The following is a 13871-nucleotide window of genomic DNA, read 5'->3' on the forward strand; positions in this document are numbered from 1 at the left end:
CAAACTTGAATCAGTTGTCGGCGATGTCGTTGACTTCAGGACTCATTTGTTTGGCTATTTGAACTCAAATAAGAGCCGACAATACTTGTCGATCACTACGAAACGGTTCCGAGTGGCCAATGCCTCGAAAATTTTTGTAAAACCGATTCACAGCAAACAACACAACAACAACAATAATAACACCACCAGACCTGTGGTTGTGGTTAACACCTCTGGTGGAGATAATAATCGTAAAGCTGACAGTAAGCTTAGTAAGCTTCGGGATGAGTTACAAAAAGAGCTTAATTTGTGCGAAATAATAGCCCTGGCATTGGCCTTACATCCCGATGAACAGGTCCAGTGGCCGACAATTGCCAGTGTTATGCGCGTTAAGGGACATCCTATCAGATCAGATCAACACTGTCGCCAACTGTTTATGTATGTCATCGACCGATACATGATTTCACTGTCCAAGAGATGCTTTAGTAAACAGTATTATTTTTTTGGTAATAATAAGTCATTGAACGACAAGAAACAGGAGATCATCAAAATCTTGGACTCGCTATCACTGAAATCGCTGGTCAAACATCACACTTGGAAATCGATTGAACGCTTGAAGACTATGGCCATCGTCCGCGAGACTGTCCAACAGCTGGTGGACCAAACGTCCGACAAATTGATTGATTGTTGTCGGCCAACAACTCTCACTGGTTGTCGTCAGCATTTGCCGATGATGTCCGGCGACCACTGATATATATATATAGATATATATGAAGACAAAGTTATTTATTCAATCAAATCTTATATGAAAACTCTGAAATATTTACTTTATATTTTGTTGTTGTTTTTAATGATTTATTTTGATTTACTATTAATTAATTATTTTTAATTTATATATATTTTTTAAAAACTTTTTAGTTAACTTTCTTATATAAGTTTATATTCATTAATATACATATAATATATTAATTTTTATCATTTACTATTATTTTTGTTTTGTTTAATAAAAGCTAAATTGAATTCAATTTGAATGCAATAACTTTTAATAATTAGTATTATAATTATTTTTATATTTAGAAATTAAATCAATGCTTTTTAATACTCTATGTGTACGAGTTTTTAAACAAAATTTATGACATAAACTATAATATTTTTGATTAAAAGTTTATAAATGTTTTAATATATATATATAAATTAAATAATTTTAAATTTTAATATTTATTTTTTTTATATTTAATAGTTATATTTATTTAATTAATGATCAAACAATTGAAATCTACTAAATTAGTTAAAACCAAATATAACATCATTTACAGTATTAATCATCGTTTATCTTAATTATTAGGATATATCTAAATCTGTATATACAGTATAAATACTTTTGTGACTAATTGCAATTTATTGTAAATAATATAAGATAAATATTAAAAAACAAAAATGATTAAAAATTGTTGTATTGCACTGTCAAACATAAAGTTATAAATCATAGTTTATGACATTATTTTATTATGATTTTTGTAGAGATAGTTGGAAATTATTTCATTACATAGTATAAAATAATAACGGATATAAAAGTTTAGTAATAATAATAATAATAAAATGCATATATATATTAAATTGTAGTTTCCTTTTATTTTTTAATACATTTATAAATATGAAAAATATAAAAAAAATCTAATTCCCATATTAAGTAATTTACAACAAAATTTCAATGTTTWTATATATAAAGTATAAGTAGTTTTTTTTAGAAAATACTAATAAATAAAAATAATTAATTTTATGTAATAAACAATTATTTAATCAATTAATCAGTTAATCCAATATTATGGCTCAGATAACCAGTGATCGTATAGTCCAGAGTAAGCTCAGTCTCAAAGAAGTTCAAAACAATGTCTATTTGTCGACCTTTTTGTTGGGACGTCTACTACAACACAAAGACAAACAACTGATCGTAAAATATATTTTAAATAAAATCAATGAAAAATTATTATAAATTGTTTTTGTTTTATTGTAAACGTCGCCCAAAAATAACAAATAACAGGTCGACTGTCTGACGGGCTGCCAATGGACGGGCAAAGAGCTATACGAAGTATGTCTCAGTTTGGCCGACGCTTTCATCAACGAGTTTGACCTGAATATCGGCGATACGGTTTGCTTTTGGTGTCCCAATAGTGATGTCCACTCGATTGCCTTTTTGGCTACCATTGTCTCGGGCGCCACATATGTGGCCATTGATCTTAATTATTCATTAAGTAATAATAATAATAATAATAATGTTATTAATATTCAATAATTGTCATATAATTATAAAATCAAAAATTTCAGTAATGTCTTCAAATGATTAATGATAAATATAATATAATAGATGACATCCGGAGAGTCATAAAACTAAGTTCAGCCAAATTTCTTATCTGTTTGTCCGACAATTCACGTCAAGCGCTGACACTGTTGAAGGAATCGACGACATTAAAAGTATGACCTATCCGTATAAGAGATCTGAAGATATATAATAATTTTTCCCGACAGCACCTGTTCATCATCGATGGTAATACTGATGATTGTGTCTACGAACAGATAAACTGTAATTTTCTGATGCAATTCATGCGATATAAGTACAAACCAGAAGCCGATTCACTGACCAAACCGGTTCCGATACCGGTGCCGGTAGCGGCCACTGATATCTGTTGTATGCATTTTGTCAAACAGACCCGCGACGGTGTACCCAATCAATTGATACCAATCATCAGAACCAATGCCAATCTAATTCAATCGGCCTCACAGTTGCACGACTCGCAGATACTGGCCCTTACGGATGACGACTGTATTGTTGGCCAACATTTTGCCGACTACTTGGGTGTCGTACTATTTTGTCATACATTAGTTTCGGGCACTAAAATTGCATTCACCAATAGCTACTTTACCCGTCAGAAAGCACTGGGATTTGTTGGCAAATATCGTATAACGTGTGCATCAATTGATTTATCGGAATTGCTTTATATGTTGCGAAACGATGTGGATATTCATAATTATAGGTATAGTTAAACATTATAACTAAAAAAAATTTAGTTATTTATTATTTTTATCAGTAAATCCAGTATTGATTTCTCCTCATTGACTGATATACTACATACTGGTTCACCATTGCCTCACTCGGACTGTATCGTTGAGGAAGTGTTCAAAAAATTGTGTCCAAAATATTTCAGATCAAGTAATAGTAAATTAGTTTTTTTTGTGTTAACAATATCGACAGTAATTATATTTTATTAGTCTACGGGACGCCTGAAACGGGAGTCATATCGTGTAAGTGGCGAGTGATGGCCACTGAATGTGTCTATGTTTGTCCGACCAGTTATTTTAGTGTCGGATATCCAGTTCCCGGCGTTCAGATTAAAGTAATACATCCGCAAACGGAAAAGCCACGAATGGCCAACAAAATCGGCGAAATTTGTGTGAAAAGCGCCCAAACTATCGATAAAACTCGTAATCTATCGGTCGTTACGCGCAACGCCTTTACGATTGACGGCTTCTACAAGACTGGCGACGCCGGCTATTACGACAGCGATGGCCAGTTGTATGTCGAGTGTAGAGTCAACGAACTGATCTACGAGGGCCAGGATGTGGTGAATCCACAGAATATTGAGCGACTATTCAAACAACATTACGCCGTCAAAGAGGCTGTAGTTATCGGTGTCGACAACACTTGTGGTGGCCAGGAATCCGACGGACAAATTTGCTGCGCTTTTGTCGAGTTAGCCAACAAACATACCGTAGTTACTGGACAGACATTGAAAGAGTTTGTGGCCACTAAGGGACGGGAATTGAAAGGCGACGTAATATTTATCGATGAGATACCACTTACATACCGATCTCAAGTAAACCGTATGGCATTGCGTGTGATTTATAATAATTTGCACACATATTCACTCATTGAAATGCTATAAAAATTTTAGCAATTATTTAATTTTTAAAAAACTATATATTATAGTGTAGATTGAAGTTTAGGGATGCGAATAATAGGAGGGGAGGAGTTGGGATTGTAAGGTGTAATTCAATTGATAGGGACTCGACTATCGACTAAACTATAAATATAATAAATATATAACTGATACCATATAAAGGATTTAATTGCTAATCAATTATTTGTGCAGCAAAAAGAGATAAATAATTATTTTTAAAAAACAAGTTATTATCTTTTTTAAGTTTGATTTGTTTATGTGTGTGTATATATATATAATATTTAAATAATAAAAATATTTATTTTTTTAGTTGATTACTATATTTTATTTATAATATATCATATATTATTAATATTTGTATACCTATTAATACTGTATATAATTATAATTGAAAATATGAATACTAAAACAAAATTGTCAACAAATAAACAAACAATTAATCAATTTGTCAATCAATAAAACAAATCAATTGATAGGCTATTTCTTTTGACCAAATGGTTTGGTGAGCTTCGGGTCGGGAAATATGATACCATTTTCATTGATTCTGTTGTAACGTAACACCAGATTAGGGCCGACGTTATGAAATTGTTTTAATACTTTTTGATTGATTTGAGGCAAATAAATGTTTTGGTAGTTGTTTTTAAATTTAAATGCCGGTAACGAAAACTTGCCGCCGGCTTTCCACTTGTAATCCTGTTTGCTGGTCAGTTGGGGTATCGGAAATATCGGATGATTTGTATCGTAGAGATAGATAAAAGGTCGACCCAAATGTTTGCCATCCCTGTCGAAGTTGTAGCGGATTTCGGCGGTTAGCATATACTGATAGATAGTATTGGGATCCGAGTATCGGCTATCATCCAAACAGATGAATACGTTGTAGAAATCGACAAAATTTTTGTCGGTTATATAATTGTCGGTAAGCGAGAACAGTATATATCCGATGATGTCCTGTTTGTTTTTGTGTCCAATAATCAGTGCGTCAGTAATGGCCGTCAGTGGCATCAGTGGACAAACTGTGGCCGGTAAGACTATTCCATGTGGCTCCACATCCTGGCATACCTGTGCCCAATCCATAGAGACAATATTGGTGGACAAGTCGGACAAACGGAAATAGCCGGATACGAATGTCATGGTTTTGCCGACATCTTTAGTTAAATCTCTTCGACTGATTTGTATATCATTGACACCTTCGGCAACAATAACCAGAAGCTGATAGTAGGGATAAAACGATGATTTTGGGACAAGGTTTTTAAACTCGTCCTTAATTCCCGTAGCAATGCTTATAGTTCCCTCACATATACAGAAGCTGTCCGTTTTGAGTAAGGATGTAAAAAACGATTTGTCTGAACCAAATTCTGTGACCGCCAATAGGGCGTCGTTGGCCACTAGAAATACATACCGATTTGACAGCGAAGGCCCAGTGCTTACGCCAGTCGGATCATCAGTACAATCCTGAGCTATACGTTCGCCTATTGGCATATTATAGGGGGCGTACAGACCGCACACACTATGTGACTGTCGATACATGTCGATAACACGTGCAATATAGCGATGAATATTGACCTTAGTCTTATCGGTACGGCTACTACACACGCTTAAGTAGAGTGAGGCCGCATAGGTACTACAGGTAACTACAGGAGCCGCTATATCTTTATAGTCGATAAATCTAACGGTTCGTTGGGAACGTTGTTTTTCTTTACTGATCAATAATTCCAAATAAATACCGTTTCGATAACTGCTTGGTGTTGTGTTAATCGGTAGGCAATCCGATGTCATTAATACAGGAAATATTGAGTCCCTATACAGTGTTATCATTTCAATGTTGCGAAATCCAGAGCTGACACTCGCAATGTCTAACAACACCAGAACCAGTGTATTGTTTTGCTCTTCTGTCCAACCAATGACAGCACCGGCCACGAAATTAGCGGCTAATTGTGGCAAAACTACTGTACGATTGATCATAGCATCGGTAGTCAGTTCTCTGGGCTGTTGTGTACCAAATACCGGTGCCACCGGATCTATATTTTGATCGTAGGTTTGCTTGTATGGATCAACTGTTTGGCTGTCTCTCAACATTAACACTGGTCTACCCGTACTATAGGATACTGCTCTCGGTTTTGGATATAAATCTCGTATCGCACCGGTATCTGACATTTTTTTTAGCTGTTTATACAAATAAATTGTTTAATTTGCTGATTAACTGTTGATATACTGTAAAATCAGATTTTTAAATTTAAATCACGAGAGTATTAAACAATACGTTTCAAAAAAAAATACTAGTCTTTAGTTACTTTTGGGGCTTCGCTTTAAATAATGTTTACATTACATAACATACTGTAGTTACTGGACAGACATTGAAAGAGTTTGTGGCCACTAAAGAACGGCAATTGAAAGCCGACGTAATATTTATCGATGAGATATCACTTACATACCGATCTCAAGTAAACCGTATGGCATTGCGTGTGATTTTTCATAATTTGCACACATATTCACTCATTGAAATGCTATAACAATTATTTAGCGATTATTTAAATTGAAAAATAAATAACTGTATATTACAGTATAGTTTAGATAAGTTTAGGTTTAGATATGCGAGTGTTATATGGGGGTTAGGATTGTTAGGTTTAATTCAATTGATAGGGATATCGACTAAACTCTACCTATTATAATAAAAATATAATTGATACCATATAAAAGATTTTAAGTGCTAATTAAACAATTTGTTTGCGCAAATAGATAAATAATATTTATTTATTTTTTAAAAAACAAGTTGTTGTTTTAAAATATTGATTTTTATCTATTCATATAACAATAAAATTGAAATTTTGGAATAACTATTTTTTTGATTGCAATTATAATAAGATATAAATAAGTAATAATATATTTTTATTATACTATTTAATGTTATAAATATTATTGTTTTAATAACTAATTTATTTTTCATCTACTTTTTTATTTGACATTTATTTTTTCTTTTGTGTTATGTTTAATTTTATGGTTTTAGTTTAATTTTTAATTTATTAATTAGTGGTAAATATTTTAATTGAATTGTTTTTAGTTTTAATTTGTTGTTAAATGTTTATTGTTTTTGTTAAATTTAAATTTTGTTTTATATTAAGTGAATTTTTTGTTTAGTTGAATACTATATACAGTATATATATTATTTGTATTATATATTACAAACATTTTTATTAATTAAAAACTATTAAATTTTTTTTGGACCATACGGCTGTTGGATGAGCTGCCGGTCAGGAAATATGAGACCATTTTCAACGATACGGTTGTAACGCAATACCAAATTGGGACCGACATTACGAAATTGATCTAATGTTGTTTCATTGATTTTTGGCAAATAAATGTTTTGGTAATTGTTTTTATATCTAAATAACGGCGACTCAAACCTGCCGTCTGCTCTCCATTTGTTTTCCTGTTCGCCGGTCAGTTGCATCACTTGAAACACACTGGTATTGTGCAGATTGATGACCGGACGGCCTAAATGTCTGCCATCATTGTCTCTATTGTAGCGAATTTCTGCATTCAACACAAACTGATAGATAGTACTGGGATCGGAGTGTTGGCTATCATCCAAACAGATCCAGACATTGAAGAAATCGATAAAAATTTTGTCGGTTTTATAATTGTCTGTAAGAGAGAACAGTAAGAATCCTTCCATTTTGTATTTGTGTTCAATAATTAGTGCGTCGGTAATGGCCGACAATGGCATGTGTTGGCTAAATCTGGCCGGTAAGGCTATGCTAATTGGTAGTAAATCATCGCATACCTGAGCCCAATCTAGAGTGGCAACATTGGTGGACAAGTCGGACACACGGATAAAGCCGGTCACAAATGTAATGGTTTTGTTGACAACTTTACTGTAATCTTTTCGACTGATTTGTAGATCATTGACACCTTCGGCAACAATAACCAGCAGTTGATAATATGAATAAACGGCTGGTTTTGGGTAAAGTTTTTTAAACTCCTTATTAATTCCGGTTGAAATATTTGCATTGCCCTCAATGATACAGAAGCTATCAGTTTTGAGTAACGATGTAAAAAACGATTTGTCGGAACCCGATTCGGTGACCGCCAATAGGGCGTCGTTGGCCACTAGAAATAGATAGCGATTTGACTGCGAAGGCCCGATACACATATCAATCGGATCATCAGTACAATCCAGTGCTATACGTTCGCCTATTGGCATGTTATAGGGGGCGTACAGACCGCATACACTATGCGACTGTCGATACGTGTCGATAATACGTGTAATATAGCGATGATTATTGACCTTAGTCTTATCGGTACGGCTACTACACACGCTTAGGTAGAGTGAGGCCGCATAGGTACTACAGGTAACTACAGGTGTCGACTTTAAATTTTTATAGTCGATAAATCTAACGGTTCGTTGGAAACGTTGTTTTTCTTTGCTTTTCAATATTCCCAAATAAATACCGTTTCCATATCTGTCTGGTTTTGTATCCATTGGCTGACAATCCCATGTCATTAAAACGGGAAATATTGAGTCCCTATACAGTGTTATTACTTCAATGTTGCGAAATCCGGTGCTGACAATCGCAATATCTAACAACACCAGAACCAGTGTATTGTTTTGCTCTTCTTCTGTCCACCCAATGACAGCACCGGCCATGAAACTCGCGGGTAATTGTGGCAAAACTACTGTACGATTGACCATAGCATCGGTAGTCAGTTCTCTGGGCTGTTGTGTACCAAATACCGGTGCTATCGGATCTATATTTTGGTCATCGGTTTGCTTGTATGGATCAACTGTTTGGCTGTTTCTCAACATTAACACTCGTCTACCCGTACTATAGGATACTGCTCTCGGTTTTGGATATAAATTTCGTATCGCACCGGTATCTGACATTTTTTTAGTTGTTTATACAAATATACAATTATTTAATTTTGCTGATTAACTGTTGATATACTGTAAAAATCAAATTTTAAATATAGTTTTTCAAAATCACGAGAGTATAAAACAATGTGTTAAAAAATAATATTTAATATTGTAATATATTTTATTAATAGTTACCAATTATTTTTATTATTATAACTAATTTTTCAATATTACTAATATAATATTTATCTAAATTTATATTTTATATATATAGAAAAATTTATTTTTTTAGTGATTAATTAGTTAATTAAATTTTTTAAAAATTAATAAAAGATAATTGCAATTAGTTTTTCATTGCATTTTAATTCAATCTTAATATATCAATATATAAGTAATTTTTGATGAAAAAGTTATTATTAAGTTATTGTCATTGACTTTACAGTTGATTAGCTTCTCAAATGCTATTAATTCATATTTTTGTTATTTAAAAACAAAATTTATTTAAATATAATCTAAATGATATAAAATAATTTATTATTTTACATACATAAATAATTTAAATAAAAATTCATTAATTAAACTAACTAAATATTGAATCAAAATTTTTTAATATAAATAAAATACTATATATATAGACAGTACACACGATATTTAAATACAAAAACAAATTATTAGTACTTTTTCAAAACAAAGTTTATTAAAAACTTATGAACACATGTTTGTAAACAATTTTATTATGTTTGCGATATCACAGTCTTGTTATTTTTATATTTTGTTTAAATATTTATTAAATGTAATTGTGTTTAATTAGTAACCAACACTTTGGTGGTATGAAACTTAACAACAAAAATATCCGTTAAAATGTTAATTAGATAACAATTATAGTAATAAAAAAAAATAATTAACATATTTTGTTAGAAAAACTACAAAATTTAAAAAAAAAATAATATATCAAAATATATAACTTTTTCACTTAATTTATAAACCAAATTTGATAATAGCTCTTGAAATAAATAATAACTTATTTTTAAAATTATTAATTATTTCTTTTTAAATTAAAATAATTTATTATTTAAAAAAATAACAATAATAAGTTGTCAAAACTTTACTAATTAGCAATTAGACTAAAGTGTATGAATGATAATTTTTATCGATTTTTACAACACAAACAACATTAATTATAATACATTATATTTACATAACTTTTAACTTAAACGAAAATAAATTTTTTCGACAAAAAAATAGTATAAAAAGCAAATACTTTTACTTTTTTTATTTATCAGTTGCATTTCATTTGCTTAATATTTCATTTGATTGATTTATTTATTTGTATTATACATAAAAAAAACAAAAATGTTGTCAAAATGTTTGTGTCTCTTAGCTGTTATTGTGGCCATCAGTGGCACCCACTATGACGGCGGATACTCGACATCGCACCGACAACAAGACAATCATGGTTTGTATATACTGTATATATAAAATTATGCCATATTTTTACATTTAAAAGTTTTTAATAATTTATAATATTTTTAAGGAAATTACAAGTTTGGCTATAATATAAAGGACAAGGAGGGCGGCGAAAATTCACGAGAGGAAAAGGGTGGTCCACACGGAGGTGTTGTCGGATCATACAGTCTGTATACTCCTAAGGGTGGCAAACGTACTGTTCACTATGTGGCCGATAAACAAGGATTTCGAGCACATGTCGATACCAATGAGCCGGGAACTGGTCATCAGGACGCCGCCGATGCCATCTATAACGGTGTAGACAACACTCACGGCTATAATAACGGCAATCAACATACATACAATCAACATCAGAGCCATAATGATTACAACAACAATAATAATAATAACAATTTTAATGGTTATAGTGCTCAGGCATACCTTGGAAATGGTAACAATAATTATAATGGCCAGGGTAGAAACTTGAACAATAACAACAACAACAATAATAATAATAATAATAACTATGATGGCCAAGGACCTTTGATCAACTTCTAAATTATCCAAATTGATTATATTGTTAACAATTATAATGACATTACGGTAATAGTCTAATGACTGACTAACTAAACTAATAGTGTATTGATTTATTTATTTATTTTAAAATAAAAGTATAAGATTAAAAACATTTTGTTATTATTATTATTAAAAACTGTGTATTAAAATATTTATTAAAAAAAAACAAACGAAATAAACTAAAAATTTATGATCAATATATGCTACTAATAATTCTAATTAATTCAAGCGGTAAAAATTTATTGTATTAAATTTTTTCCAATTATTTTTACTATTATTACTACATTAATAGATTTTCTACTGTATATTAAAATTTATTATTTATTAAAATGTAATTTTCTATATTAAATATATAATTGAAACTATCGGTAATTGCAATTGTCTCGCCCCAACAACAATTGATTAAATAAAATTTAAATTATTTTAATTAATACATTTAATTTTTATATTTTGAATATATTATAAATAACATAAAATCATATATAAGTTACTATAAGGTGTGCACTAAATATTCATAATTGACATAAAATTTGGTGAACTATTATTATAATAATTATTATTATTACTGTATTTAGCAAATTATGCTACTATTGATTGCCATTATTTTGACTATAATTGCTTCAAACGTAACTCAAGGTCTACCGTATTGTGACATCAAATCGTTGGACAGTGTCTTCAGTGTCGGTCATCTCATCTATTTTATTCGTTGCGGCGAAGTCTGGACTTTTGACGATCGCATTGATGGAGGACAGGGAGCTTTTCTCAGGGACTACTCGATGCTGGCCTATGCGAGACATTGGTTTGGAGGTCAGTATTGCTACTAATAATCAGTTTATTAATAACAATAGGTGTTTATCCAAACAACAACAAAAAATAATTAATTAACTAAATTAACAGAAAATGTGGCCAAAACTGATGGGAAATATTCGGACGAAAAACTACTGTTCAATGGCTTTTCGTTTCAGGGAATCAGTTGTCTGACACATGCGGATGACTTTAACAAAACATGTTTCCGATCGACACAGGCCTGGGATCGACTAACCATTATGTTTGACCGGACACATGCCGTTCCCTTTTACTATCGTTATATCATCGAAACAGATGACGAATTAGTCAATCCGTTAGGTTTTAAGAAACGACAAGATTTACGAGAAAAACACGGATTTTTGCCGCGTGTCGACCGCTTTTTCGGTATCGGCAGTGATCCGACAAAACGTGAGATTGTCAGTGCACTGTACGACAACCTACTGGACATCCTATATATGGGTTTGTTTTTTTTTGGTTGCACTTTCAATATCTAACTTATAGTTTACAACAATAATCGGTTTACATACCTGTCCTCTCTTCCTTTTGTTCAAACAATAAATAGGAATAAAATACAACAAATACTATTGTATAACACATTTAAATATGAAAAAAATGATTCACGATATCCGCGAATGGCCTAAAGTTAAAGACCAGGACTGGGAGGCTTACTGGCGACTCGGCAAATGTTTTACCGGCAATCTTATAGGTATGTTTGCCTATAGGGGCCAGTCGTACGCTGTCGGACGTATACTATACACTTCACGGGTCTACGAGGATCAGGTGTACACTATGGAGACCAGCGAAGATCAGGAGATGATTGAAATTCAATCGTTGGTCAGTTTGTATAAACTGTTTTTAATAAATAATGAATAAATTTTTATATTTATTTATCAACAGTATTACTCGTACACCGACAACGACAACAAACATCGGGTCGATGTTCACAATCTGAGGACATTTTTCGGATGTATTAACGATAGTGTAAACAATGTCAAAGACAAACAGACACTAAAACGATCGGTAATCGAGGAGTACATACCCGGCGATGACCACTACTGGATGAATGATGTGGTCGATGACGACGACAACGACATCGGCGAAGAAGTAGTCAACATCTTCGGCACAATCGGTGTCACCAGTGATGCCATATACGAGACACTGACACAGACGGCCATCATTTTTACTGTTATTTTGTTTGTGTTGGTAGTGATCAGAGTCTGGTTGAGACACACCCTCCGATGTCCGCCGCCGACCATTGATATGAAAACAAAATGATTTTTTTAAAAATATTAAATGATTTATTCAATGTATACTATTTATTTGATTTATTATTTATAGTTTTAGTTAACTTTCTTGTTATACTAAGTTTTTCTTTATATTATTTTTTTTATTAATATATATATACTGTATTTTAAAGTAAAATTAAAATTAATTTGAAAAAAATAATTGTAAATAATTTTAATTGATTTGTTTATATTAGTAAATTTAATGTATAAATATTTTTATATAAATTATAATATTTATCTATTTGTAAAAATGTGATTTAAAACAAAATACTATAATAATAATAATAATAATAATAATAATAATAATAATAATAATAATAATAATAATAATAATAATAATAATAATAATAATAATAATAATAATAATAATAATAATAATAAAATATAACAAAATTTACAAATCGATACAATATATATTAATTTTTTACTTTGTCTTAAACGATAACAATTTTAGATTAAAAAAATAGTATAAAAGCAAACACTTTTACTTTTTTTGTTTATTAGTTGCATTTCATTTGCAAAATATTTAATATTACTTATTAACTGTATTTCTATTACACTTAAAATCAATTGTCAAACAAACAAAAAATGTTTTCAAAAAGTTTATACCTTTTGTCGGTTATTGTGGCCATCAGTGGCACCCACTATGACAGCGGATATTCGACATCGCACCGATTACAGGACAACCATGGTTTGTATTATATATATATATTATATATATATATATATATATATATTATAAATAATATATTATGCCATATTTTTACATTAAAAACAATGACTGTTTTTGATAAATAATGGTGATTAATAATTTATATATATATTTAAGGAAATTACAAGTTTGGCTATAATATAAAGGACAAGGAGGGCGGCGAAAATTCACGAGAGGAAAAGGGTGGTCCACACGGAGGTGTTGTCGGATCATACAGTTTGCACACTCCTAAGGGAGGCAAACGCATTGTTCACTAT

The 13871-nt window shown here is 31.1% G+C and overlaps 3 protein-coding genes across 3 annotated transcripts; all 3 read left to right on the forward strand.

Annotated features, from left to right (window-relative positions):
• The first annotated feature begins 1795 nt into the window (after positions 1–1795).
• On the forward strand, positions 1796–3999 carry LOC128952161 (uncharacterized). Its single transcript, XM_054297509.1, has 6 exons — positions 1796–1930; positions 2021–2231; positions 2345–2451; positions 2506–3011; positions 3066–3187; positions 3247–3999. The coding sequence occupies exons 1-6, from the start codon at positions 1805–1807 to the stop codon at positions 3918–3920; spliced, it is 1746 nt and encodes a 581-aa protein (XP_054153484.1). The 5' UTR covers positions 1796–1804; the 3' UTR covers positions 3921–3999.
• A 6141-nt stretch (positions 4000–10140) lies between these two features.
• Positions 10141–10791, forward strand: LOC128951709 (probable serine/threonine-protein kinase clkA). Its single transcript, XM_054296969.1, has 2 exons — positions 10141–10243; positions 10322–10791. The coding sequence occupies exons 1-2, from the start codon at positions 10141–10143 to the stop codon at positions 10789–10791; spliced, it is 573 nt and encodes a 190-aa protein (XP_054152944.1).
• Positions 10792–11282: 491 nt separating this feature from the next.
• Positions 11283–12891, forward strand: LOC128951718 (uncharacterized). Its single transcript, XM_054296981.1, has 5 exons — positions 11283–11306; positions 11385–11616; positions 11707–12075; positions 12179–12450; positions 12514–12891. The coding sequence occupies exons 2-5, from the start codon at positions 11391–11393 to the stop codon at positions 12889–12891; spliced, it is 1245 nt and encodes a 414-aa protein (XP_054152956.1). The 5' UTR covers positions 11283–11306; positions 11385–11390.
• Positions 12892–13871: the final 980 nt, after the last annotated feature.

The sequence above is a fragment of the Oppia nitens genome, unplaced genomic scaffold, assembly GCF_028296485.1.
Source record: "Oppia nitens isolate AA-2021 unplaced genomic scaffold, nextdenovo-longstitch-racon4-pilon3 scaffold11_pilon_pilon_pilon, whole genome shotgun sequence".
NCBI classification, from domain to species: Eukaryota; Metazoa; Arthropoda; class Arachnida; order Sarcoptiformes; family Oppiidae; genus Oppia; species Oppia nitens.

Coding starts and splice junctions, on each gene's coding strand:
- LOC128951718 (XM_054296981.1), top strand. CDS start 11,391: ATGCTACTATTGATTGCCATTATTTTGACTATAATTGCTTCAAACGTA. Junction 11,617..11,706: donor TGCGAGACATTGGTTTGGAG/GTCAGTATTGCT, acceptor CTAAATTAACAG/AAAATGTGGCCAAAACTGAT. Junction 12,451..12,513: donor TGATTGAAATTCAATCGTTG/GTCAGTTTGTAT, acceptor ATTTATCAACAG/TATTACTCGTACACCGACAA.
- LOC128952161 (XM_054297509.1), top strand. CDS start 1,805: ATGGCTCAGATAACCAGTGATCGTATAGTCCAGAGTAAGCTCAGTCTC. Junction 1,931..2,020: donor ACAAAGACAAACAACTGATC/GTAAAATATATT, acceptor AACAAATAACAG/GTCGACTGTCTGACGGGCTG. Junction 2,452..2,505: donor AGGAATCGACGACATTAAAA/GTATGACCTATC, acceptor TTTTCCCGACAG/CACCTGTTCATCATCGATGG.
- LOC128951709 (XM_054296969.1), top strand. CDS start 10,141: ATGTTGTCAAAATGTTTGTGTCTCTTAGCTGTTATTGTGGCCATCAGT. Junction 10,244..10,321: donor CCGACAACAAGACAATCATG/GTTTGTATATAC, acceptor AATATTTTTAAG/GAAATTACAAGTTTGGCTAT.